At 37.3% G+C, this 25,833-nt stretch overlaps 1 protein-coding gene across 1 annotated transcript in view; it reads left to right on the top strand.

Annotated features, from left to right (window-relative positions):
* TOMM70 (translocase of outer mitochondrial membrane 70) overlaps window positions 1-25,198 on the top strand; it is a 33,582-nt gene extending 8,384 nt beyond the window's left edge. Inside the window, exons 2-12 of the mRNA XM_061133976.1 lie at window positions 1,368-1,541; window positions 3,778-3,904; window positions 5,520-5,629; window positions 6,398-6,546; window positions 9,045-9,252; window positions 11,499-11,633; window positions 12,685-12,792; window positions 13,649-13,765; window positions 18,673-18,770; window positions 19,371-19,493; window positions 24,744-25,198. Of these exons, the coding sequence (XP_060989959.1) occupies window positions 1,368-1,541; window positions 3,778-3,904; window positions 5,520-5,629; window positions 6,398-6,546; window positions 9,045-9,252; window positions 11,499-11,633; window positions 12,685-12,792; window positions 13,649-13,765; window positions 18,673-18,770; window positions 19,371-19,493; window positions 24,744-24,897 (1,503 nt within the window). The 3' untranslated portion in view covers window positions 24,898-25,198. The remainder of the gene's footprint in view (window positions 1-1,367; window positions 1,542-3,777; window positions 3,905-5,519; window positions 5,630-6,397; window positions 6,547-9,044; window positions 9,253-11,498; window positions 11,634-12,684; window positions 12,793-13,648; window positions 13,766-18,672; window positions 18,771-19,370; window positions 19,494-24,743) is intronic.
* Window positions 25,199-25,833: the final 635 nt, after the last annotated feature.

The raw sequence follows: 25,833 nt of genomic DNA, 5'->3' as shown, positions 1-25,833 counted from the left end.
TTCACTTCATTTCACTTACTGACACTAGCTAGCTTAAACTAGCTGTTTAATATTCTGAACTTAGAGTTCCCTACACATCCTTCTTTGAAAACTATACTTTTGAAAAACTAACTGTAGTTTCATTTAGACCAGAGGAGAAGGGAAACAAAAGGTAAATGGAAGAAAAAAGTAGCAAAAAAAAAAAAAGAAATGAAGCATGAGTAAGGGAAAGATAACAGATGCAAAAGCTTATTCTCCTCCCATCATCTCTTCATGACCGAGATGCCCTAGGTCCCAAGCAGCTTATCCTTCACAGGGGCTCTGTGAGTTCATTGTAGGGGCAACTGCTTCTGCTTTTGCTTTGTCAGTGTTTACCTGTTGGAAATACATGAGTTCTTTCATAATCACATATTTGTTAAAGTTGAATGATGTTGACAAAGTTTGGGGTGAAGATATGCCACAGAGCCCTTGGACCTAGTAGCTTGAACCTGAATGACTGGATTTATCTACAAAGATGCTTCTCAGATGTTGACTGAAGCTTTTGCAACTGTCCTCAGTGGCTACTAACTACCAACTCATGAAGTATGTGAATTGGGTCCTCTAGGAAGCAGATTCTTAGACAAAGATAGGAGTGCCAAAACTTTATTCATTTGCAAACAATAGATTTGGGATAACAGTTGTAATGAGAATGGCAAAGTGTTTCTAGTGTCTGTTCTACACTGTTGACCAACAACCTAATTGAAAAACACCAATACATGTGATTAAATGGTTTTCAGAATGAAAAAGTCAAATAGCCAGTAAACATGAACAGATTTTCAAATTCATTTATAGTGGAGAAAATGTGAAATAAAATAATATCAGAATATTATGTTACACTGGGTTTTGGCAACTTTGGCACTATTGACATTTTGGATCTGATAAGTTGTACATCGTAGAATGTTAGCAGCATTCTAGTATCTACCTACTAGATACCAGGGGCATCTCCCCCGAGCCCTAGGTGTGAAAATCCAAAATGTTTTCAGACATTGTGAAATGTACCCTAGAGGGAAAATCATCCCTGATTGAGAACCACAGTTTTACGCCCATTAGACTGGTTATGAAAAGTCTTCCTAGCAGAGTTTGGTGGAAAAGTGTTATACCTTAAAGCAGTACAGCCTTTTGGCGGGGAAGAGCGTGAGTGTTTTTCAGGTTAAAGATTTATAAAATTTTTGACTTAGCAGTCCTATTAAATACTCTGTCTCCCATGAAGATATAAGTATGAGTGACTTGCATTGTGAACACCCATTCTGCCCTTCCATTGTTTTCTCCAGTATGTCTTTTGGTCACTGTGATCTGAATCTGTTACTGCGTATTGATAAGTGTTTCATAATTGTTCCCTTGTGTTTCAGAACTCTCTTGATAGAGCCCAAGCAGCCAAGAACAAAGGCAACAAATATTTTAAAGCAGGAAAATATGAACAAGCTATTCAGTGCTATACCGAGGCTATCAGTTTATGTCCTACAGAGAAGAATGTTGACCTTTCCACATTTTATCAAAACAGAGCTGCTGCCTTTGAGCAATTGGTATGTATCGTAGGTTGGTTTTTCTTCTTTTTGTTTCTCTTTTTTTGCATAATGTTTCAGCTAATGCCACTCAAATATATCTAATACACTTTTTGAAGTTGTTTTGAAATTATAGGAGTTTTGTTTTGTTTTTCTATCCTTTAATTACATAGGTTTTTAAGAACAAATTTTACTTTTGCTCGTTCCATATATAATCCAAAGTTGTATATATCAAATTTTACAAAATTAGATAATAAAGAAAGTTAAAGTTTCTGGTGACCCCATTCTCCTCAGCAGTTTAAGTTTATTTCTTCAACTTTTGCCTCCATATATGTAATAGTAGCATATGTGGGGGGAAAAAGACCAAAAGATTAATTCTCATTACATTGTTTGCAATGTATTTTTCCAGTTGCCACTGTATCTGGTACAACTTTTTATAGCACACACAGATCTGTTTCATTCTTTTTAAAGGCTATAGGTAGTAGCTGTTATATAGCTGTATAGTGGAAAACATCTCCCTATTGATGAACATTTGAATTACTTCCTCTTTTCCCTGTTGAATTCAGTGTTGCAGTAAATATTTTTCAAATACTTTTTTTGGCATACTTTTCTGAGAATAAAATTCAGAAATGGAATTATAAAGAGATAGTATTAGTACCTATTCTAATAATAATATTTGAGCATGCTTGTTTTCTAGTATCTCACTGTGTGAATTATCAGTCTTAATATTTGCCACTCTAGTAGAAGAAAAATACTGTCTCCTCATTTTAATTTGCACTTTTTGAGATGTCGGTGAAGTGGACCATCTTCTTCTATGTTTATTGGTCATCTGTAGTCTGCATTTTTTGTTCAACCGTGTTTTGTTGACTGTTATATACGGAAGGTTACTGTAGTGGGAGCGGGGTCTATAAAGGAGACGGTTATGCATAAAGCTCAAAGATCACTCAACAGTGAACTGTTAAATGACATTTGGATAAGCCTTTGGTTCTCTAATAGAGGAATGATTGAGGTTGGTGTATCAAATAGTGGAGAATAGAGTGTTACAAAGGGAGAAAACAGTGTATGTAATTGCTTCTGAGGCAGAAAAGAGTTTGCCGCGATTAAAGAGGTGTGGGTAAAGGATCCTGGGATATAGAGAGATTAAATTGGAGAGGTAGCAGAGACCAGATCAGGCAAAGCCTTGACATGGTGAGAAGTTTGGATTTGATTCTGAGTGTAGTGGGAAGTATTTAAGGATTTTTAATAGGGCAGGAGCATCATCTAAAATTGTTCTCACTGTTCTGTCAGTATATTGGAGGGAGACAAGAGTGGAGGCAGGGGGACTGAGGAAGGATGGTGTAGTTGCCTAGGTGACACATGAGGGAAAGTTGAAAACAATAGAACTTGCTATTGTATTGGATGTGAAGGGTGAAGAAAAGCAGGAGTTTTAATAATAGTGGAGTGAGGAATGATTGAGACAGCTAAGCAGATGGTTGAATTGAGAAATGTCTGTATTTTAGGAGAGTGATTTGGGTTAAAGAGATAAATTTGGGAGTCCTCTAATTTTAGATGTTATAGGACCATAGATGTGATTACCTGGGAGAAGGGATGCGTCCTTGAGCATTCCAGCAGAAACCAGATAGGGGGGAGAAGTCAGCTACAGAAACTGGGAAGGAGCAGCCAGTGGAAGTAGGTGGAAATTAGGCAGAGTGACTGCTCTTTGGAGGTCTGGCAATAATGAGGGCTGAGAAATGGGGTAGTAACTGTAGGGAATTACGGAATCAAAGGAGGGTTTTTAAAAGATGGGAGATACTAAAGCAAGTGTTTTTTATGCTAATAGGAATGATTCAGTAGAGAAGCAGATTGATGCAGAGGCAGGAGAGCTAACAGTGAAGTCCTTGCCGTGGGGGGAGTGTGCATCCTACTGCAAGTGGAGGGTTGGCCTTTGATGAAGAGGGGTGCTTCCTTAGTTTTAAAAAGAGGGAAGAAGGAGATGATATGATCACATAGATGCAGGTAGGTTATAGATGTGGTAGTAGAAAGATGGCTTATGTCCTTTACCTATTTTTAAAAATCCGATTGCTTATCTTTATTGCAGTTATTTGTATGGAGCTGTTATAATGTGTTGTGGATATTAACTCTTTGTATGAATTGGGAATATGTTTTCTATTGTCGGACTCTTAATACTCAGCTTGCTGAGTTTAGAAAACTGATTTCTGTTGAACAGTGCTTCCTTCAGTGTGACTTTTTTTTTGTTTTTTAATACTTTCGATTACAGCAAAAATGGAAAGAGGTGGCACAAGATTGTACAAAGGCTGTTGAACTTAATCCCAAATATGTGAAAGCTCTCTTTAGACGTGCAAAAGCCCACGAGAAGCTAGACAATAAGAAGGAATGTTTAGAAGGTGAGGGTATTTTTGTGTTTACATATAAAATTACTAAAGGTTTTGTAGTCACTGGTAAATTTATATGCAACTCTGCCTATGAGTAGAGAAATCAATTGTGTTTAAAAGTTTGACTCTTCCCCAATTGAAACTTTGTTCTATAGTTTCAATTGACATTGCTGATACTTGAGTACCATCTCTGTTCCCAACTGTGGAATTAAATGATTTAAAGTTTATATGCTGCACATTTTAAACTTGGCAACAGCATCAGTGTAATTTCATGAATAAGAAATCAGAAGAGAGGTTTAGTTGAGTGTTACTAAGATTCTGCATATTTTCAATTAATATCCTATATCAATATGAAACAATTTTGAGATGAATCATTAAAGAAAACATTTGTTTTTTGCCCTTGCTATCTTCAAACATTATCCTTTACTCAATTAGAAATTTTGTAGTTGATACAAAGCAGCAAGTGAATTTGCCGTTCTCAGTAAATATCATAAATATCCCTTGGCCTCTTATTAGCCATGTCTGTTGCTAAAACCTCAGTTAGGGTGTTGGCCGCTAACCTACAAAGTACATGGTTCCAGTTGATGTAGAGCTAACCCAAAATGCAGATTCCACAGTCTAAAAGTGTTTTCCTGCTACATATTTAAATCTGCTTTAAAAGCATCAATAATCAGAAATTTAGCCATAATTATTTTTTTTAATAATATCATTATTTAAAAGGAGAAAGCTATTTTGTTTTTTAAAATATGGGTTACCAGTTGAGAGTGGTTTTAGAGAACATTTTAGAAAAAACTTGAGGTTTGGCGATATCACATACTTTGGTGATGGGTAGGAGGAGTGTTGCTTTTTGAAAAAGAGATTTCTGAGTTTTGAACCAGACCTTGAAGTTATTAAGAGCTAATCATAGAGAGGCGTTTAAATGGGTTTTAGATGGAGAAATGGGATGGGGAAAAGACATTGACATTGGCACTAGCCAGAGTATCAGGGGAACATGCAGTAGATTGACTTGTTTGGAGGAGCATGGGTTTGCAATTGTGAGAAATTGAGTTCAAAAAGAGAGGGGCTGTCTTGTTGACTACTTTGAATGGAAGGTTGGGAGGTTAAAGAAACATTGATCTTTTTCATTTCAAACCACTGTATATTGAGTTATAGCATAGCCAGGTTAAAATGATATTTTGAAGCAGATTTCATTGAGAGCTCTGTGGCAAGATGGCTTTGGAGACAAGGAGTAACCCTGAGGCCTGTAAAATAAGTGAGACCAGACATGAGAGAGCCACATTATTACTGGCCTATGCTTACTGTCCAGAAGAAAATATTCCTGGGTTACTTGTTTTATTTGCTATGTACAGTGTTAGAACAGTGAGAGACATCACAGATCGTGTAGCATAGTCCCTTTCCTTTCACAGCTGAGGAAAGGGGGTTCTGGAGAAGCAGAATGACTTTCTGAGCTTTGAGTTTGATTGTAAAGTATGTAAAACCAAAGTGTTGAGAATAAATTTATTGAAAACGATAGCCACATAAAGCTATGAATGTAGTGTGGCTTTCTGTGGTAACACTGAGCCCATTTGATGCTGTAGTCATCTTTGTAATAATTTTCATACTCTTTATTTTTTTGCATCATTTCTAGATGTCACTGCTGTGTGTATATTAGAAGGATTCCAAAATCAACAAAGCATGCTGTTAGCTGATAAAGTTCTTAAACTTCTTGGAAAAGAGAAAGCCAAAGAAAAATATAAGGTAAATTAACCTGCATTGGTTAATAATAGAGGAAATAGGCATTGTGAAGGGTCATTGCTAATATATACTGCTTAAATTTGGGCATAATGGTAATGACTGAAATTAGATCTGGATTATATTTATTTTCCCTATAATATTGGGCTTTTGTGGCCTTTTAAAATAAGAATGTGAACTTTGTCTGGATTGTACCTAGAGAATATTAAAAGAATTCACGTGTATTAGGGGTTTCCAAACAATGGCCTACAGGCCAAATCCACTCCGCCACCTGTTTTATAAATGTGCCAGTAATGTTTTGTTGGAACTCAGCCTCTCACACATTGCTTTTGGCTGCTTTTAAACTACAACAGCCGAGCTGAGTGGTGGTGACACTATATGGCATACAAAACCTAAAATATTTACTATCTGGCCTTTTACAGAAAAAAATTGCCAACTCTTGCTTTTTAAAGTTTTTAAAGGTATACTGTATAAACTGGCCCTGGTCTTACACAGTTAGTAGATGGTTTAATTTACTGCGTGGTTATAAGAGTTCTTGACATTTTACATCTTCGAGAGGAGAAAGGCTGTCATTCAAAACATTTTTGAAAAGCTGGGACTGGCAGCAGTACCATTTTCACTGTCTGTTACGCTACAGTTTGGAGCCTGGTATTCTTCAGTTATTGGAAAATGAGGTGCCAGTTTTTATGGCAGTGGTTCTGTGTTCTACAAATGCATCTGCTGCTTTGGTTAGTGTTTTCTATTTTGATGTATTCAAATATGATTAAATTTCAGAATCGTGAACCTCTGATGCCATCTCCACAATTTATCAAATCTTACTTCAGTTCTTTCACGGATGATATAATTTCTCAGCCAATGCTTAAAGGAGAGAAGTCAGATGAAGATAAAGACAAGGAAGGGGAGGCTTTAGAAGTGAAAGAAAAGTAAGTGTGTCTCAATTATAGTATCTGCTTCATGCTTTTTGTGGGGGAATTGGATTGTGGGTTTTTTTGCTGCCATAGAGCCAAAGTGGGACTCTGAGTCATCTCTTTAAAAAACCTATTTATAGGTAGATATGAATATGATAAAATTATAATATATAATAATAATATGATTATAATAAAAATACTTCTTTTCTCACACATATCTATTATACCCTGAATGTTATGTCTTTGGTAACTCAAGGATTTACTGCCAGGAGACTGCCCAGCTTTTAAGGTCTACATAATATTCTCAAGAGAGTTCCCAGAGAGTCAAGTGGTTAAGTATATTTGAGCAGGGGGACTAACTTAAAAAATGATTGTGTAGCTCAATATCCAGATGTTTTAGTGCAAGGAAGTTTCTAATTTAATTTTTAGGAGTGCCCAAAAGAGTGACTGTCTTCAAGGTTTTTCCTGCATGCCTAGGAAAATGCCATTCTTTGGGTTCGTGTTTACTCTTGTAGAGAGCTGAAATCAAAGTACAAGGTGCTGTGTTTACAACTGGCAGTCAAGTGATGTAATATATAAGCTATCTAGCCTGCTTATCCATTTATATTTAGCAAAACTTTTATTTTGCTGTTGAGGCTAGGTCACCTCTCCAAGAGAAGACACATTATTACCAACATGACATTTTCTAATGAGTTTGGAAGAAACGGGAATGCTGTTCCTATAGCAAAGCGTAATTTTGCTTCTATAGCATATTGGGATGTTTAAGGGAAAAGACTGCTTTTGGTTTGTATCTCTCAATTTTTCTGCCATTATTGGCTACCTTTTAAGGGAGGATACTACGCATAATTGTGCCAAGATGTTCTGATTTGTGTTAGTTGATGAACAATCTCTTTAAGAAAATTGTAGATGGGAAGTAAATGTTAAGGATGATGCCAATAATTGCCTCTTCTGATTAGGAAGTAGTCCTTATCCCAGAAAAATGACAATGAAGTTTTAATACCATTATTCTAAAAGCTACATGGGGAGGTGGTTGGACATAACTCTCTCTCACCAGAACACTAACTGGAGTTGGTCCTGAGTTTTTAAATTCTACTTTACTCTGAGCCTTAGCTTTATCAATTTTTGAATGGAGAGATAATAATTACCTTTGAGGCTTATTGTGAGGTTTACAGGTCATGTTTGTAAGCATCTAGAACTTAGGTTCTCAGTAAATAGGAACCATTATTACTTCCGATCTAATTATTTTGTCTTAACCCTGGTGACCTGAGGAGTAAAACAGAGTGCAGGAGTATTAGAATGTTAATTATGGGAAAGGTTAGCACAGGGTTTCTAAGTTTTGACTGACATAACTTTTAAGTCACTTGCCAATTCTCTCTATTCAGAATAGGTAGCAAATGAAATAAGAAAACATGATTTCCTTACATAATGTGCCTTATATTGTTTCTTATGTAATGTGCCTTATATTTGTGAGACCCCTTAAAGACCGTCTAGTGTAATTTTCCTGTTCAGTTCAAAAACTCCCTTCTACAAGTGTTCTCAATAAAATCATCCTAGACAGGTGATGATATTGTGGTCACTGCTTTTTAAAAAAGTAAGAGAAGGGTGTTTTCTTTAAGTCCTATTTGATGGAAGAGTCTGCTGCTTTGATATTCCCACCTACTCATTCTGAAAGTGATGGGCTTCCCTGATAGCTCAGATTATAAAGAAACTCCCCGCAATGTAGGAGACCTGGGTTCGATTGTTGGGTTGGGAAGATCCCCTGGAGTAGGAAATGGCCACCCACTCCAGTGTTCTTGCCTGTGAGTTCCATGGACAGAGGAACCCAGTGGGCTACAGTCTGCTTCTTTGATAGTCCCACTTATTCATTTTAGGTCTGTTCTTCTAGGTGAAATAGCACAACTTTAGATGAGAGCCTTTAAGCTATTCCCTTTGCTTAAGTTCTTGCTCCCTTAATGTTCATTTTTCACAACACAGCTGGAGTAATGTTTACAAAGTACAACTCAGGTCACACCTCTTCTCTTGGGTTCTGTGACCCCCGACTCACTTGATGACTTTCTCTCTCTGCTCTTTCTGTTCGTCATAAAGTAACTGCTGAGTGCCATCCGTGCGCCACAGATAAGAAGGTGAATAAGACAGGATCCTTTCCTGTGTTGCATTTCAGTCTGTCATTGGCTTACTGTTTCATGTGTCTAAATGTTGAAGCCTGGACAATAACCCTAGGTTTCTGCCATTTTCTCTGCTGTTTTCCTTTTTAAAACCCTATCTCCAAGGCAGCAAGAAGATCCCAGTCTACATCAAAAACCCTAAGGTGCTACCCCACACGCACCCCCACCCCCACCTCCAGTCCTGCCCTGGCTGGTTAACTTGTTAAGGGGGAAAGGACACTTGTTTACCTCAGGTATACTGAGTCTGGCAAGGTTCAGCATTTGATCCTTTCTTAGTAATTTTTTATGCTCATTTTATTAGTAATAAACGATAAAATTTGTAATTTCCTCTGTTCATTTTATTTTCAGTTCTGGATACTTAAAGGCCAAACAGTATATGGAAGAAGAAAACTATGATAAAATCATAAGTGAATGCTCAAAAGAAATAGATGCTCAAGGAAAATACATAGCAGAAGCATTGTTACTACGAGCTACTTTCTACCTGCTTATTGGCAATGCCAACGCGGCCAAACCAGATTTAGATAAGGTCATCAGCTTGCAAGAAGCTAATGTGAAGGTACTTTTAAAACTCTTTGTGTGTGCATGTGAAAAAAATTAATAACAAAAATGAGGCTTTTAGGTATGTTTTGCAGAATTTTTGGCATTTCAGTTGCCATTCTCCAAAAGACTTATTTTCTGTTTTGGAAGGAAGTGCACCTAACAATGATTGAATTGGTGCGGTGAAACTAAAACAGAGATATCAGTGATAGTTACCTTTAACTAAGAAAGGATTGCTTTTTCTACAGCATCTTTTGGCTTCAGCTTCCCTAGACAGCTTCTGCCTACTGTATTGGACTATATTTGGGTAGGAGTAAGGGTGATGTAGCAATGCTATAGATAATATAAATAACTTGCAATATGTCATAACACTACAAATAACATGCAATATGTAGTAAAGAATATACAATGCATTTAATAAAAAGTAAGCACATTTAATGTATTCTGAAAGAGTTTGTTTATATGAGGAAAAAAATAAGATCTAAAAATATATTGTAATATAGAAACATACCAAAAGTTTTTGCAGTTGTGTGGTTGGAACAGCTTTTCATTTTCAAAGTGTTCTTGTGTATATGCAGTTGTTTTCATAATTGAGATTTGGTAGGGATCTGTTAAATTATATGAGCCCTCTATTTCAGCATAATAAGAACAGAGGTTGGCCACCAAAGTACTATTGGTTGATTAACATCTCTTTTTCCTCACTGAATTAAGTAAACTCTAGCTTCCTTCACCTCCAAAAGAATCATTCATGTATTTTGTGGAAAATGAAAGCTGTTTTCAAGGCTTAAGTATTTGCTAGCAAATTTTATAACTTCTTGTAAACAAAAGTAATTTAAACCAAGTATTTGTTAAAAGTCCTTTTCAAAATGAGATTTTCACGTTGAAGATAGCCTTGTAATAATTTTTTATTTCCTGATAATTACAGATATGTTCTGTTTTTTGTTATTACCATGGGGGCATTCTTATTTGTTTCATTGACATTTGTGTACTTTTGCCTTGAAAAAAAACTTGGAGAAGAATCTTATTTCTTATTTCCTAATCATGACTTTGTTATAATGGCAGGTAGTAATGTACTTACCATGCCATGTACAAAAATGAGCTCAAAATGGATCAGAGACCTGAATGTAAGAGCCAAAACTATAAAACTCAGGAAAAAACATAAGGAGGAAATCTTCAGTACTTTAAATTAAGCAGTGGTTCCTTAGGTGTGACACCAGCAACACAAATGACAAAGTGATGGTGGGGGGGACTTATTCCACAGAATGGGAGAAAATATTCACAAGTCATATATCTGATAATGAGCTTGTATGCAGACAATATTAAATCATCTTTATAAGGCAACAATAAAAAGATAGCCTAATTTAAAAATAGGAAAGGATCTGAGTAGATATTTTTCCAAAGAATATGTACAAATGACTAATAAGAACAAGAAAATATACTCAGCATCATTAGCCCTTAGGGAAATGTGAATCAAAATCACAATGAGGTATAACTTTATACCCACTAGAATGGCATAATCAGAAATTTGGACAGTTAAAAGTATTGATATCGATGTGGAAAAAATTGGAACTCTCACATATTGATAATAGGGATGTAAAATGGTAAAATCCCTTTGGAAATTAGTGGAGGGTGGTTTCTAGAGTTACCATGTGACTCCAGAAGTTACTCTCCTAGGTATATACCTATGAGAATTTATGTCAAGACAAAAACTTGTACATGAATGTTCTTAGTAGCATTATTCATAAGAGCCAAAAAGTGGAAGCAACTCAAATGTCCACCAGCTGGTGAAGAGAGAAATAGACTGATTTAGAAATAGTCTATTTAGAAATAGACTGATTTATCTATACAATGGAATATTATTCAGCCCCTAAAATAGAATGAAGTACATATTAGAACTTAGATGAACCTTGAAGACCTGCTGTTTGTGAAAGAAGACAGACACAGAAAGGCCACATAGTTTACGATTCCATTTGTGTGAAATGTGTGGAATATACAAATCTGTAGAAATAGAAGATAGAATGGTGGTTTCCAGGGACTGAGAATTAGAGGTGAAATAGAGAGTGCCTGCTAATGTGTTTGAGGTTTCTTTTGGGAGCAGTGGAAACATTTCTAGTGGTGACTGGTTGCACAACATTTTTAGTCATATACTAAAAATGACTCTTACAGTATGTGAACTATGTCTCAAGAAAGCCATTATTTAAAAAAAAAAAAAACTAAATTAGAATAAAAAGTAATGATGAATCTTTCCTCATTTTGGGTATATAGCTTCGAGCAAATGCGCTCATCAAAAGAGGCAGCATGTACATGCAACAGCAGCAGCCTTTGTTGTCTACTCAGGATTTTAACATGGCTGCCGACATCGATCCTCAGAATGCAGATGTTTATCACCACCGAGGACAGGTAAATTAATTTTCTTAAGGCATTCTGATCCTTGAGGGATTTGATAGCATTTTTGAGAATGTCTTAAAGTTTTCTTATATCACTTATGATAGCTGTGAGCAAAGTATCAGGGTGGTTTAGTTTGGGTTGACGTTTATTTAGTTCTATCTTGAACTTTTGTCCTGATATTTACTTGTTAAAGAGAGAGAGGGAAGAGGAAGGCTGCAAGTGTTGGCTTGCCAGTTCAAGTTTGGTTTTTAGGCATTTCTCCTTCATAGGTTTTCAATGAGTAAAGCATTAAAAACTTAGTGACAAATTAAAAAAAAAAAACTTGTAGTGAGCATTTTGAGTTAACGCTTAGAATCAACAGAATGATTTTTGTAGGCATCTTGTAAGGAATTATTAACCTGAGCTATCTAGACAGTATCACAAAAAATCTCTTCTGAATAGTTTTGTAATTCTTTGCATATTTGGTTTTTAGTAAAAATTCATAGTGAAGAAAACAGTTCCCAATTTCAGCCTCGTCTGGAAAAACATGGCTTTATAAATCTGTTTGTGTGATGTGGCTTCTTGGAGTGCATTAGAGTGGAAAGTATGGACTAATCCATATAATAACAGAAAAGTTCAAGTCCTTTCTAATGGAAAATTTTACCTAATATTTCTGTCTGGAGCATCTTAAGAAGTATTGAGATAACCTTAAAATTCTTGATATTTTGATCCTTACTGGGTGTATCTTAAGATTAATATGAAATGTAATTATTTAATGCTTGATTGATCCCTCCTTTAAGTTTGAAAGTACAGAGATACTTCATATTCTAGAAGAAAAATCATTTAAGAGTGATTAAAAACTGGTAGGTTTATAGTGCTTTTTTAAAAAATTGAACACTAGTTCTGTTTTAGCACCTTTCTTTTAAAATTATAAGATTTTCTGATTCACTGTTTCTAGAAAATAATTCTATATTAATAATTCCACGCTTAGCTTTTTGCTGATTGTGCTAAAAGTCACGGTACATGCTTAACTGGTGTAGTTTTTGTTTTGAACTGCGCTTATTTGAATACTTTTTTTCCTTAGCTGAAAATACTGCTTGATCAAGTTGAAGAAGCAGTAGCCGATTTTGATGAATGTATTAGATTAAGACCTGAGTCTGCTCTGGCACAAGCTCAGAAATGTTTTGCTTTGGTAGGTTCTATTTTCTTTTGTATTTTCCTAAACATCAGTATTTCCCATTGTTAACAAAAATGAGTATCTCATTGTCTACAAAATCTTCTGTTTTTTCCTTCAATCTGTGACAAACAGGGAGAAAAACATGTCAGCTTAAAGAAATAGAAGTGTGTATGTTACTTGAGGTACTGCTGCAGTATTTCTCTGGGTTCTTTATTTGATTCATCTTGATAGATGTTTGTCCCTGATTTTATGTGCCCCCTAAAGAGCACTCTTCTCCCTACTCTTTACCATAAGCCAGTGCAAAGAACAAAAGCATTTCGAGGAAATAACTTGGCAAACATGACACCATATAATGCACCTCTCATTTCACCTTTGTAGAGCTATTCAGAAACACAGAGTTGAAAACCAGGTAAAATAAGACCATTTCTAATGAGATGAGACATTTCCAATTAGCCCCATACCCTGAGTCCTAAAAGAATTTTCCTTTTAAAGAAAAAAGTCAGTTTACAAACAAGTGAAAATGTTATCAGATGAAGGATACTATCATGCTTTTAGTAAAATGATAATAAATTTCATTGAGTTTAATATTCCCCTATTTATATGCAAAGTTAACTTCAAATTAGTCTGTCTTCTAGGATATTGAGCATCTGGAAATTGTATAGTGGCGATGAAGCCCTAATTGTACATAGCCTTTGAATCCCTGCTCTGCAGATATTCCTGTGGAACCGTTTTAGATGCAGCAAATTATGTTAGCAAATTACCTGCTTTTCTGGAAATATTTATGTAATTTTGTGTGACCATTATAATATGTTAACATTTCCTGAGTTTTTGAGTTCTTGATTTGACAGGCCTATTTTGATTTTTTACACAGTATCGCCAGGCATATACAGGAAACAATTCTTCACAAATCCAAGCAGCTATGAAAGGTTTTGAAGAGGTCATAAAGAAATTTCCAAAGTGTGCTGAAGGCTATGCATTATATGCCCAGGTAAATGTCATTTTTCGTATTTTTTCAGTTGCCAGTTCTGTAAAGAAGTGCATTTACATCCTGAATCCTAGGGTGGAAATCAGAAAACAGTGCTCCTGTTGCAGCTTTTGTGGAAGCAAACGACTTTGTTCCTGGTTCCCAGGATGGTCTTGAATCACCTCAACAGGGCTTCCTTTCTGTGTTAGATAATTTGAAAACTGTGGCCCTAAACTTGTAACCTGGGGAAGCTTTAATAGAGCATTTCCCTCATGTTTTCATTTGGATTGGATTTATTAAAAGTTAATTACTTTAGGAAAATTTACTGTATGCAATTGGTGGGGAAAATGTCCTTGGAAGCAGTTTTCTTTCTATTTGATTACTGTCTTTTAAATGGTTAGTCTATAACAGCTCATTTTAATCTATGATTTGTCCAAAATTCTTGAAGCTTTCCTTGATTTAGGATTGAAACTATGGAAAATTGGATTTCAATTTGCATTATTTTCACTTTTAATCATAGTTTGAACTCTCTAAAAGTTTATTAACTTTAAACCATCCATTTAGATGAAAATGATTAGCTTCTTATACCCACAGTTAAAGAGTTTTCCCTCTAACTAAATGATATCTGAATGACTGTTACTTACTCTCTAAGTTAAAAGCTGCTTATGGTATCTCAAAACCCAGCCATCTCAAAATTCTATGTATTTTGTCTTTTCTTTTTATTTTTTAGCCTAAAGAAATTTGTCCCTCCTTCTTCCTTATCCCCTCAAACATCACAGAAACAGGAAGCACTTAGAAATGACCACCCATGGTAGACTCCTACCTTCAGACATCCTTAAGGTTTATTGTCTTGTTTCTGATTTCCTTCATGCTATCATAGGTCAAGTTATAAGAAGATTTCCATAGGGGTAAAATTTTCTTTTTCAGGGATTATTGAGAGGGACTGTGAGAAGACTGATTTCTGTTGGATCTATTCTGTAAAAGTCCTATATACCCCTGCATAGGGATTGAAATTCTGGGATATGAAGTACAACCCAGGAATTCTTTAACCTCAGTTTGAAATCTTATCTGAATATTCAGTCTTTAATTCCTAGACAGAATGACAATTAAAAAAATGATACTTTGGTTGCTGGCTGTATGCTGTCTTAATTAATTGTGAAAGCATGTACTATCAGTTCAGTTCAGTTGCTCAGTCGTGTCCAACTCTTTGTGACCCCATGGACCACAGCACACCAGGCCTCCTTGTCCAACACCAATTCCCGGAGTCTACCCAAACCTATGTCCATAGAGTCAGTGATGCCATCCAACCATCTCATCCTCTGTCATCACCTTGTCCTCCTGCCGTCAATCTTTCCCAGCATCAGGGTCTTTTCAAATGAGTCAGCTCTTCGCATCAGGTGGCTGAAGTATTGGAGTTTCAGTTTTAACATCAGACTTTCCAATGAACACTCAGGACTGATCTCCTTTAGGACAGACTGGTTGGATCTCCTTGCAGTCCAAGGGACTCTCAAGAGTCTTCTCCAACACCACAGTTTAGAAGCATCAATTCTTTGGCACTCAGCTTTCTTCACTGTCCAATTCTCACATCCATACATGATTACTGGAAAAGCCATAATCTTGACTAGACAGACCTTTGTTGGCAAAGTAATGTCTCTGTTTTTTAATATGCTGTCTATGTTGGTCATAACTTTCCTTCCAAGGAGTAAGCCTGTTTTAGTTTCATGGCTGTGGCCACCATCTGCAGTGATTTTGGAGCCCAAGAAAACAAAGTCAGCCACTGTTTCCACCTTTTCCCAATCTATCTGCCATGAAGTGATAGGACAAGATGCCATGATCTTAGTTTTCTGAATTGAGCTTTAAGCCAACTTTTTCACTCTCCTCCTTCACTTTCATCAAGAGGATTTTTAGTTCACTTTCTGCCTTAAGGGTGGTGTCATCTGCATATCTGAGGTTATTGATATTTCTCCCGGAAATCTTGATTACAGCTTGTGCTTCCTCCAGCCCAGCATGTCTCATGATGTACTCTGCATATAAGTTAAATAAGCAGGGTGACAATATACAGCCTTGACGTACTCCTTTTCCTGTTTGGAACCAGTCTGTTGTTCCATGTCCAGATCTAACTGTTGCTTCCTGACCTGCATACAGATTTCTCAAGTGGCAGGTCAGGTGGTCTGGTATTCCCATCTCTTGAAGAATTTTGCACGGTTGGTTGTGATCCACACAGTCAAAGGCTTTGGCGTAGTCAATAAAGCAGAAATAGATGTTTTTCTGGAACTCTCTAGCTTTTTCTATGATCCAGCGGGATGTTGACAATTTGACCTCTGGTTCCTCTGACTTTTCTAAATCCACTTGGACATCTGGGAGTTCATGGTTCACGTATTGCTGAAGCGTGGCTTGGAGAATTTTGAGCATTACTTTACTAGCGTGTGAGATGAATGCAATTGTGCGGTAGTTTGAGCATTCTTTGGCATTGCCTTTCTTAGAGATTGGAATGAAAACTGACCTTTTCCAGTCCTGTGGCCACTGCTGAGTTTTCCAAATTTGCTGGCATATTGAGTGCAGCACTTTCACAGTAAGATCTTTCAGGATTTGAAATAGCTCAACTGGAATTCCATCACCTCCACTAGCTTTGTTCATAGTTATGCTTCCCAAGGCCCACTTAACTTTGCATTGCAGGATGTCTGGCTCTAGGTGAGTGATCACACCATCATGATTATCTGGGTCATGAAGATCTTTTTTGTGTAGTTCTTCTGTGTATTCTTGCCACCTCTTCTTAATACCTTCTTCTTCTGTTAGGTCTATACCATCTCTGTCCTTTATTGAGCCCAAGATATCTTTGCATGAAATGTTCCCCTGGTATCTCTAATTTTCTTGAAGAGATCTCTAGTCTTTCCCATTCTATTGTTTTCCTCTATTTCTTGGCATTGATCACTGAGGGAGGCTTTCTTATCTCTCCTTGCTATTCTTTGGAACTCTGCATTCACATGGGTATATCTTTCCTTTTCTCCTTTGCTTTTTGCTTCTCTTCTTTTCACAGCTATTTGTAAGGCCTCCTCAGACAGCCATTTTGCTTTTTTGCATTTCCTTTTCTTGGGGATGGTCTTGATCCCTGTCTCCTGTACAATGTCACACACCTCCGTCCATAGTTCATCAGGCACTCTGTCTATTGGATCTAGTCCCTTAAATCTAATTCTCCCTTCCACTGTATAATCATAAGGGATTTGATTTAGGTCATACCTGAATGGTCTAGTGGTTTTCCCTACTTTCTTCAATTTAAGTCTGAATTTGGCAATAAGGATTTCATGATCTGAGGCACAGTCAGCTCCCAGTCTTGTGTTTGCTGACTGTATAGAGCTTCTCCATCTTTGGCTGCAAAGAATATAATCAATCTGATTTCAGTGTTGGCCATCTGGTGATGTCCATGTGTAGAGTCTTCTCCTGAGTTGTTGGAAGAGGGTGTTTGCTATGACCAGTGCATTCTCTTGGCAAAACTCTATTAGCCTTTGTGCTGCTTCATTCTGTACTCCAAGGCCAAGTTTGCCTGTTACCCCAGGTGTTTCTTGTCTTCCTACTTTTGCATTCCAGTTCCCTATAATGGAAAGGGAATCTTTTTTGTGTGTTAGTTCTAAAAGGCCTTTTAGGTATTCATAGAACCGTTCAACTTCAGCTTCTTCAGCATTACTGGTTGGGGCATAGACTTGGATTACCATGATACAGAATGGTTTGTCTTGGAAACAAGCAGAGATCATTCTTTCGCTTTTGAGATTGCATCCAAGTACTGCATTTCAGACTCTTGTTGACTGTGATGGCTACTCCATTTCTTCTAAGGGATTCTTGCCCACAGTAGTAGATATAATGGTCATCTGAATACTATAATATATAAAATTTTATAGCATGTACAGAAATTAAAGTGAGACAAACACACATAATTTTATGAAGTATGTACTGAATAGTACACTTGGATTTAGGCCTTATATTTAATTCGAAACAAACCAGAAGGTAACCATCTTCATCACTGAAATGAAATTCAGAAGTCCTTTTTTGGTTCAGATTTCTATAAGCAGCTAAAAGAGCAAAGGCCACAGACTAGCTTTTAAAGAAACCAACATTAGGAACAACTCTTTAGCAGAGGTTTCATAATTGTATATTTCTGCGTCCTGTGTTACCATCAAAGTAGGTTTTGCCTTCCTTGAGCATTGTCTTACCAGCACTAGCTCTGTTATAAGTTTGTTTGCACTAAATTTCTATCTTTTGGTCCCTCTTCTGATGTTTGCAACTTTTAATTTATATATATTTAGAGAGAGTTATATTTTAGTTACATAGTGTGACTTTTTGCTTTGAACTCGGAAGCTTGAGCTTAGATGTCAGCTCACTCTCCGAGTTACAGTTTGAACATGGTCTGGTCTCCACATAACCAAGCCTTCCATTTCTGCCATGGGATTTGCCTTAAAAGTTGACTGTAGCTTTTTTTCTTTCACCAGTTATTTTTAAGGATTGACTTTGATAACCGTTAACATACCTACCTGAATTTATCTTTCCAAATAAGTATTGGTTTTAAGGTTAACATTTTTAATTAAGTTTAATCCCCTAAACAGGACTTCACAGGTGGCATCAGTGGTAGAGAATCCACCTGCCAATGCAGGAGACATAGGAGACTCCCTGGGTCAGGAAGATCCTCTGGAGAAGGGAATGGCTACCCACTCCAGTATTCTTGCCTGGAAAATTCCATGGACAGAGAGCCTGGCGGGCTACAGTTCATGGAGTTGCAAAAGAGCCAGATCCGACTGAGCAACTAAACAACAGTCACCCCAAAACAGTAATTTGGTAATGAATAATTAAATGAAGTAACTTTTAATGATTAATAAGGAACATAGTTTTAACTCCTTAGGGATACAGTTACCTAAATTTAACTGAAGTATCTCTTCACATAGGCATTAACAGATCAACAGCAGTTTGGCAAAGCTGATGAAATGTATGATAAATGTATTAATTTGGAACCAGATAATGCCACAACATATGTTCATAAAGGGTATGTATTTTTGGGGTCTGTTTGTTCCAGTAAAAAAGCTAAATTGCTTGCATAGTAATAAAATGGATTTGTTTTGCTCACTTGATTGTGGTAGAGTCAGTGAGCTAACTGAAATTGAAAAATTTCTTCATTGCTATGAATGCTCCACTGTTACTTTTTTTTTAACTTTTATTTTTTTAATAATATTTCATTATTATATAATAATTACTAAATGTGCTACTTGCACTCTAGCTTAAGGATTTCAGTTCTGAACATCCTGTCAAATATTACTTGTATCAAAATAAGAGACACATAAATAGGTTTTTCCTGTTCCAGTATACTTATCATTTGTAAAACTTCATTTAAATTATACAAATTGAAACATTAAGCTGTGCAAAGCAAGATAATAATAGACCCTAGACCACTACAATAAGGAATTTAGACTTCATAATAGGGAATTTAGACTACAAACCACTATAAGTTGAGGGAGAAAAAACTGATTTGGTGCTGATTCTGTACTGTTTTAGATTTTGTTTTTCCTAATTAATTGAAATAAAATTCATTGAGAGCAGAATTGATACTGGGCCATGGTCACATCTGACTGCTGTTTTGTATTTGCAGTTTACTTCAACTTCAGTGGAAGCAAGATCTGGATAAAGGCTTGGAGCTTATCAGCAAGGCTATTGAAATTGACAATAAATGTGATTTTGCATATGAAACCATGGGAACTATTGAAGTACAAAGGTAACTTTTTTTTTTTCCAAAGGTAACTTCTATAGTCTGTCCTTAGGAAAGTTAGGGAAGCTACGCAGATATTTACTTTTGTTTTTTTCATTATATATAGCTTATTGTCATTATTCATTGAATTTTTAAGTCTTAACATGCCTTTGGAGGCACGATTCCCTTGAAACTATACAACTTTGATTTGCTTGGTTTCATATTTTTTCAGTTTAAAAATCAAACTTATAAAAGTTGTTTAAGTCAAGCATATGCATTAAAAGGGAAGCTTGATTTTTCTTTAATAGTTGCTGTATGGTTGTGCCTCCTGTCACCTGTATCATTTCTGTTGGAGGGGAAATGTCTGCACTGTACGTAGGCAGTGCTCTGTAGCATAAGGCTTGGCACCACATTGCCCAAAGACATAGATCTTGCTTCAGCCAAGTGGCAGAGCAACTTGCACCATCACCTCTGAACCCTCAAGTTTTCTTTCAAATCAGGGAGTTGGGTGAGATTTTTGCAGTTCTGACTTTTTCATAACTTCTTCATTTCTGTAAATGTTTATCCAGAGTTGCACTTGAGATTCACCATTAACAGATGACACCTGTGTATGCCATAGACTTTAATGTAGTATGCCATCTTGACACTGGTATTGTCATCCATTTGAGTATGTACTCTAGCCAGGTACTGAACTTTAGGTGCTTTCCAAATATTTCAGTTGATTTTTATCTGTCTTTATAAAGGTTGAGATTATATGGTCCTCAATTTAATTGAAGAGTATAGAAACTGATTCCTCAATCAGTCAGTTTAGTCGCTCAGTCGTGTCCAACTCTTTGCGGCCCCATGAACTGCAGCATGCCAGACCTCCCTGTCTGTCACCAACTCCCAGAGTTTACTCGAACTCATGTCCGTTGAGTCAGTGAAGCCATCCAACCATCTCATCCTCTGTCGTCCCCTTCTCCCACCTTCAATCTTTCCCACCATCAGGGTCTTTTCAAATGAGTCAGTTCTTCATATCAGGTGGCCAAGTATTGGAGTTTCACCTTCAGCATCAGTCCTTCTAATGAATAATCAGGACTGATTTCCTTTAAGATGGATTGGTTGGCTCTCCTTGCAGTCCAAGGGACTCTCAAGAGTCTTCTCCAACACCACAGTTCAAAAGCATCAATTCTTTGGCACTCAGCTTTATAGATCAACTCTCATATCCATACTTGACTACTGGAAAAACCACATCTTTGACTAGATGGACCTTTGTTGGCAAAGTAATGTCTCTGTTTTTTAATATGCTGTCTAGGTTGGTCATAACTTTCCTTCCAAGGAGCAAGCCTCTTTTAATTTCATGGCTACAGTCACCATCTGCAGTGATTTTGGAGCCCAAGAAAACAAAGTCAGCCGCTGTTTCCACCTTTTCCCCATCTATCTGCCATGAAGTGATGGAACCAGATGCCATGGTCTTAGTTCTCTGAATGTTGAGTTTTAAGTCAACTTTTCACTCTCCTCTTTCACTTTCATCAGGAGGCTCTTTAGTTCTTAGCTTTCTGCCATAAGGGTGGTGTCATCTGCATATCTGAGGTTATTGATATTTCTCCCAGCAATCCTGATTCCAGCTTGTGCTTCATCCAGCCCAGTGTTTCTCATGGTGTACTCTGCTTATAAGTTAAACAAGCAGGGTGACAATATACAACCTTGATGTGCTCCTTTCCCGGTTTGGAACCAGTCTGTTGTTCCATGTCCAGTTCTGTTGCTTCCTGACCTGAATACAGATTTCTCAGGAGGCAGGTAAGGTGGTCTGGTATTCCCATCTCTTGAAGAATTTTCCACAGTTTATTGTGATCCACACAGTCAAAGGCTTTGGCACAGTCAATAAAGCAGAAGTAGATGTTTTTCTGGAACTCTCTAGCTTTTTCAGTGATCCAATGGATGTTGGCGATTTGATCTCTGGTTCCTCTGACTTTTCTTAATCCAGCTTGGACATCTGGAAGTTCACGGTTCACGTATTGTTGAATCCTGGCTTGGAGAATTTTGAGCATTACTTTACTCATGTGTGAGATGAGTACAATTGTGCAGTAGTTTGAGCATTCTTTGGCATTGCCTTTCTTTGGGATTGGAATGAAAACTGACCTTTTCCAGTCCTGTGGCCACTGCTGAGTTTTCCAAATTTGCTGGCATATTGAGTGCAGCACTTTCACAGTAAGGTCTTTCAGGATTTGAAATAGCTCAACTGGAATTCCATCACTCCCACTACCTTTGTTTGTAGTGATGCTTCTTAAGGCCTACTTGACTTCACACTCCAGGATGTTTGGCTCTAGGTGAGTGATCACACCATCATGATTATCTGGGTCATAAAGGTCTTTTTTGTATAGTTTTCCTGTGTATTCTTGCCACCTCTTCTTAATATCTTCTGCTTCTGTTAGTCCATACCATTTCTGTCCTTTACTGTGCCCATCTTTGTATTCCTAGACTGGTTAAATTAATAAGGTGACATTGTGAGTCAGTAGTAGAAAGAGGAGATGAACCCATATTTCACTGATGCCGAAAGTAGCTGATCTTCCCACCATCACTTGTCAGGAACCAGTAGGAGTTGTCTTAATAACATTCAGTCACTTCTGGAGTCCTCTTCTCTCTCAGCTCCAGAGGAAGCAGAATATATGTGTGTGTGTGCGTGTGTGTATATATAGGCTGATGAAAATTTTTGTGATTCTTTTGAACCATTCTAACAGTTGCATATAAATATTATTTCTTAATTTCCAGTTAATGTGAATAAAACATTCCTATGCTAGAATATGATTGGGTAGTAGTTCCTAATCTTTTGAGCAAAGATGTGAACTTTTCCTAGAATAATGCATATATGGAAACTCTCTGCACTTAAGTTGTTCATACAGCCTGGGTTAAGGGCCCCTGATTTATGGAGTTTGATGAATTGTGTTTGAATTGTACTTGAAGAAATCCACTCTAAATCCTGCTTTACAAATAGATAAATGTTAATGAGTGAAATTGCTGGTTAACGTAAGATTCAGCACATCTTCTGTCTACCTGATATCTGAACATGAACTGTTAGGTTTTAATTAGGTTTTAATTGTCCCATGCACCATATCGGTATGTGTAGCAGGAGGTTGACTGCAGTCACCCAGCGGCACATTTCACTTCTTAGAGTGTGACTGTCATGTGTGTGTGTTAGTTGCTCAGTTGTGTCCACCTCTTTGTGACCGCATGGACTGTAGCGCTCCAGGCTTCTCTGTCCTTGAAATTCTTCAGGCAAGAATACTGGAGTGGGTAGCTGTTCCCTTCTCCAGGAGATCTTCCCAGCCCTGGGATCAAATGCAGGTCTCCTGCATGGCAGGCAGATTCTTCACCATCTGAGCCACGAGGGAAGCCCATTATATTTATAGTGGGGACTTAATATTTAATGTAAGATTATAGGCATGTATGCATGTATACATATCCAATACTAGTTACTTTAAAACAGCTCTTGCATCTTAGTAAGTATATAAAGCCTAGTCACAGACTGTAAGAGGTAAATTTTAGTTTTTTGACAAAACGTATTCATCTATTTATTCAAAAAATGGATAATAGTTACCAAGCATTGCACTTGGTTCTGGAAATTGAAAGGTGTCCATTAAGGATCTACTTCGGCTTCATTGACTACGCTAAAGCCTTTGACTGTGTGGATCACAACAAACCATGGAAAATTCTTAAAGAGATGGGAATACTGGAGTACCTTACCTGTCTTCTGAGAATCCTGTATGCAGGTCAAGAAGGAACAGTTAGAACCAGACATGGAACAACTGACTGGTATAACAAGGGTATATATTGTCACCCTGCTTGTTATATGCGGAGTACGTCATGAAAAATGGCGGGCTGGATGAATCACAAGATGGAATCAAGATTCCCAGGAGAAAGATCAGTAACCCCAGATATGCAGGTGATACCACTCTAATGGCAGAAAGTAGAGAGGAACTAAAGAACCTCTTGATGAAGGGGAAAAGAGGAGAGTGAAAAAGCTGACTTGAAACTCAACATTCAAAAAAACTAAGATCATGGCATCTGGTCCCATCACTTCATGGCAAATAGAAGGGGAAAAAAGTGGAAGCAGTGACAGTTTTTATTTTCTTGGACTCCAAAACCACTGTGGACAGTGACTGCAGACATGAAATTAAAAGACACTTCCTCCTTGGAAGGAAAACTATGACAATCCTAGACAGCATATTAAAAATCAGACATCACTTTGCCAACAAAGGTTGATATAGTCAAAGCTACAGGTTTGCCAGTAGTCATGTAAAGATGTGAGAGTTGGACCAAAAAAAAGGATGCATGCTGAAGAACCGGTGCTTTTGAACTGTGGTGCTAGAGAAGACTCTTGAGAGTCCCTTGGACTGCAAGGAGATCAAACCAGTCAGTCCTAAAGAAGATCAAACCTGAATATTAATTGGAAGGACTGAAGCTGAGGCTTCAGTACTTTGGTGACCTGATGGGAAGAGCCAACTCATTGGAAAAGACCTTTGGCATAGAGTGGTGATAGAATTACGGGAACAATGGAGAGGGAGCAGCCAATTCCTGCTGGGAAAGGGAAAAATATTTTTCATGAAGATATTCTAGTCAGTATTTGAACTGGGCCTTAGAAAGGTGAGGATTTGACTAGAATCAGGCAGAGAAGCAATAAGTAATCTGATCATTGTTAGCATGAGTGTACTCAAGGAGACCTGTGTGACTGGAGTAGAGATGTGGGGGCTAACGAAATGCTGGTAAGGGTTGCACAGATCTGTGAAGGTAAGGTCCCTGAATACCCTTAATGTTCTCTCAGCTTACATCACTGCTTTGTAAAGGAGCTTAATGATGCAGTAGAAATGAGCAGAATTTAGGAACCAGATGTGATTAGGATTATAAATAAGTCATTGAATTTTTCTAGTCTCACTATTCTTATCTGTAAAAAAAGGCCACAAGTAACATAAGCACATATAGTATTCAGTCATGTCCAACGCTTTGTGACCCCATGGACCGTGGTCCACCAGGCTCCTCTGTCCATGGGACCCTCCAGGCAAGCATACTGGAGTGGGGTGCCACTTCCTGCTGACCCAGCAGTCAAGCCCGGGCCTCCCGCATTGCAGGCAGATTCTTTCCCTCTGAGCCACCAGGGGAGCCTGTATTTGGAACAGTAGCTAACATTCATTGTTTTCTATATGACGGGCATCATCTTGTTATAAAGAAGCATTTTATTAGTATCATGGTTGAAACTTAAAGGTCAGCTCCATGTAATTTTTGGTTTTGTTTTTCTTTTAGAGGAAACATGGAGAAAGCCATTGACATGTTCAACAAAGCTATTAATCTGGCCAAATCAGAAATGGAGATGGCTCATTTATACTCACTTTGTGATGCTGCCCATGCCCAGACAGAAGTTGCAAAGAAATATGGATTAAAACCACCAACATTATAAAATATGGGGGAAGGAAAATGACCCTCTTTTTAGAAGTTTACCCCTCTTCAACTGAACCCTGAAGACACTGTTGTGAACTGTGTTGAATGGTGGGACTTGGTGTTTCCATTTGTGCTGTTGTCCTTTGTTACAGCTGTCTCATGTTTAGGTGTTGTGGGAGTGGCTGTTGAAGAAAGCTTGCGGTGTGGCAGCTTCTATTCCCTGTGCAACAAGAGCTTAGAACCTGTTAAAGGGATATGAAAATAAAGTTGCAAAGAGTACAAATGACAATTGGCCATGCAAATAAAAACTTTGATTTGTTGATTTGACTTTTTTTCTGAGGGGGTGGGAGGGTGAATATGTGCTGGTTGATTTTGTCTTTGTGTGTGTGTATGTGTATATATATGAATATTCTACAGTTTTACAGCATGTTGGTTTTTTAATTAACATAGTACGTGCTGTAAAATAGGATTCTTTTAGATTTGGTTAATCCCTTTCAGTTGATTCCTCTGAAGGAAACAAAGCTTAAGTGGGGATTTTGTTTTTACGGCAGCAAAATTGAGACCCTTTAAACCACTGTCAGCATGCACAATGCCTCTGATTCTGCAGAATGTTAGACACGGTGGCAGTGCTTAAATCTTTTGACCCCCTTCAACTCTAATAGATAATGTACATCATTCTTAAAGTCTACAATAGCTCTTTTTCACACAGTAAATCATGCAGAAGCAAGATATTCTAGTTGATGTATGTGCAGAAGACTTTATTAGAGGGAGAGCAGACCAGGCATGAGGTAAGATGAAATGGAAATGTGTTTATAATTGCCCATGGTTCTTTTCTCCTATTTAATAGGTACTACTATTTAATAGTGTACTTTTTAAAGAAAACAAAGATTGGTTATATATATATAAAAATGAAATGTAGTAAGTAATTAGCTTAAAATTTCTAGTGAAGAAACTG

This window comes from Dama dama, chromosome 31 (assembly GCF_033118175.1).
Source record: "Dama dama isolate Ldn47 chromosome 31, ASM3311817v1, whole genome shotgun sequence".
Classification (NCBI taxonomy): Eukaryota; Metazoa; Chordata; class Mammalia; order Artiodactyla; family Cervidae; genus Dama; species Dama dama.
Note: the sequence above shows the minus strand (reverse complement) of the source record. Positions and strands in the feature narration are given on the sequence as shown.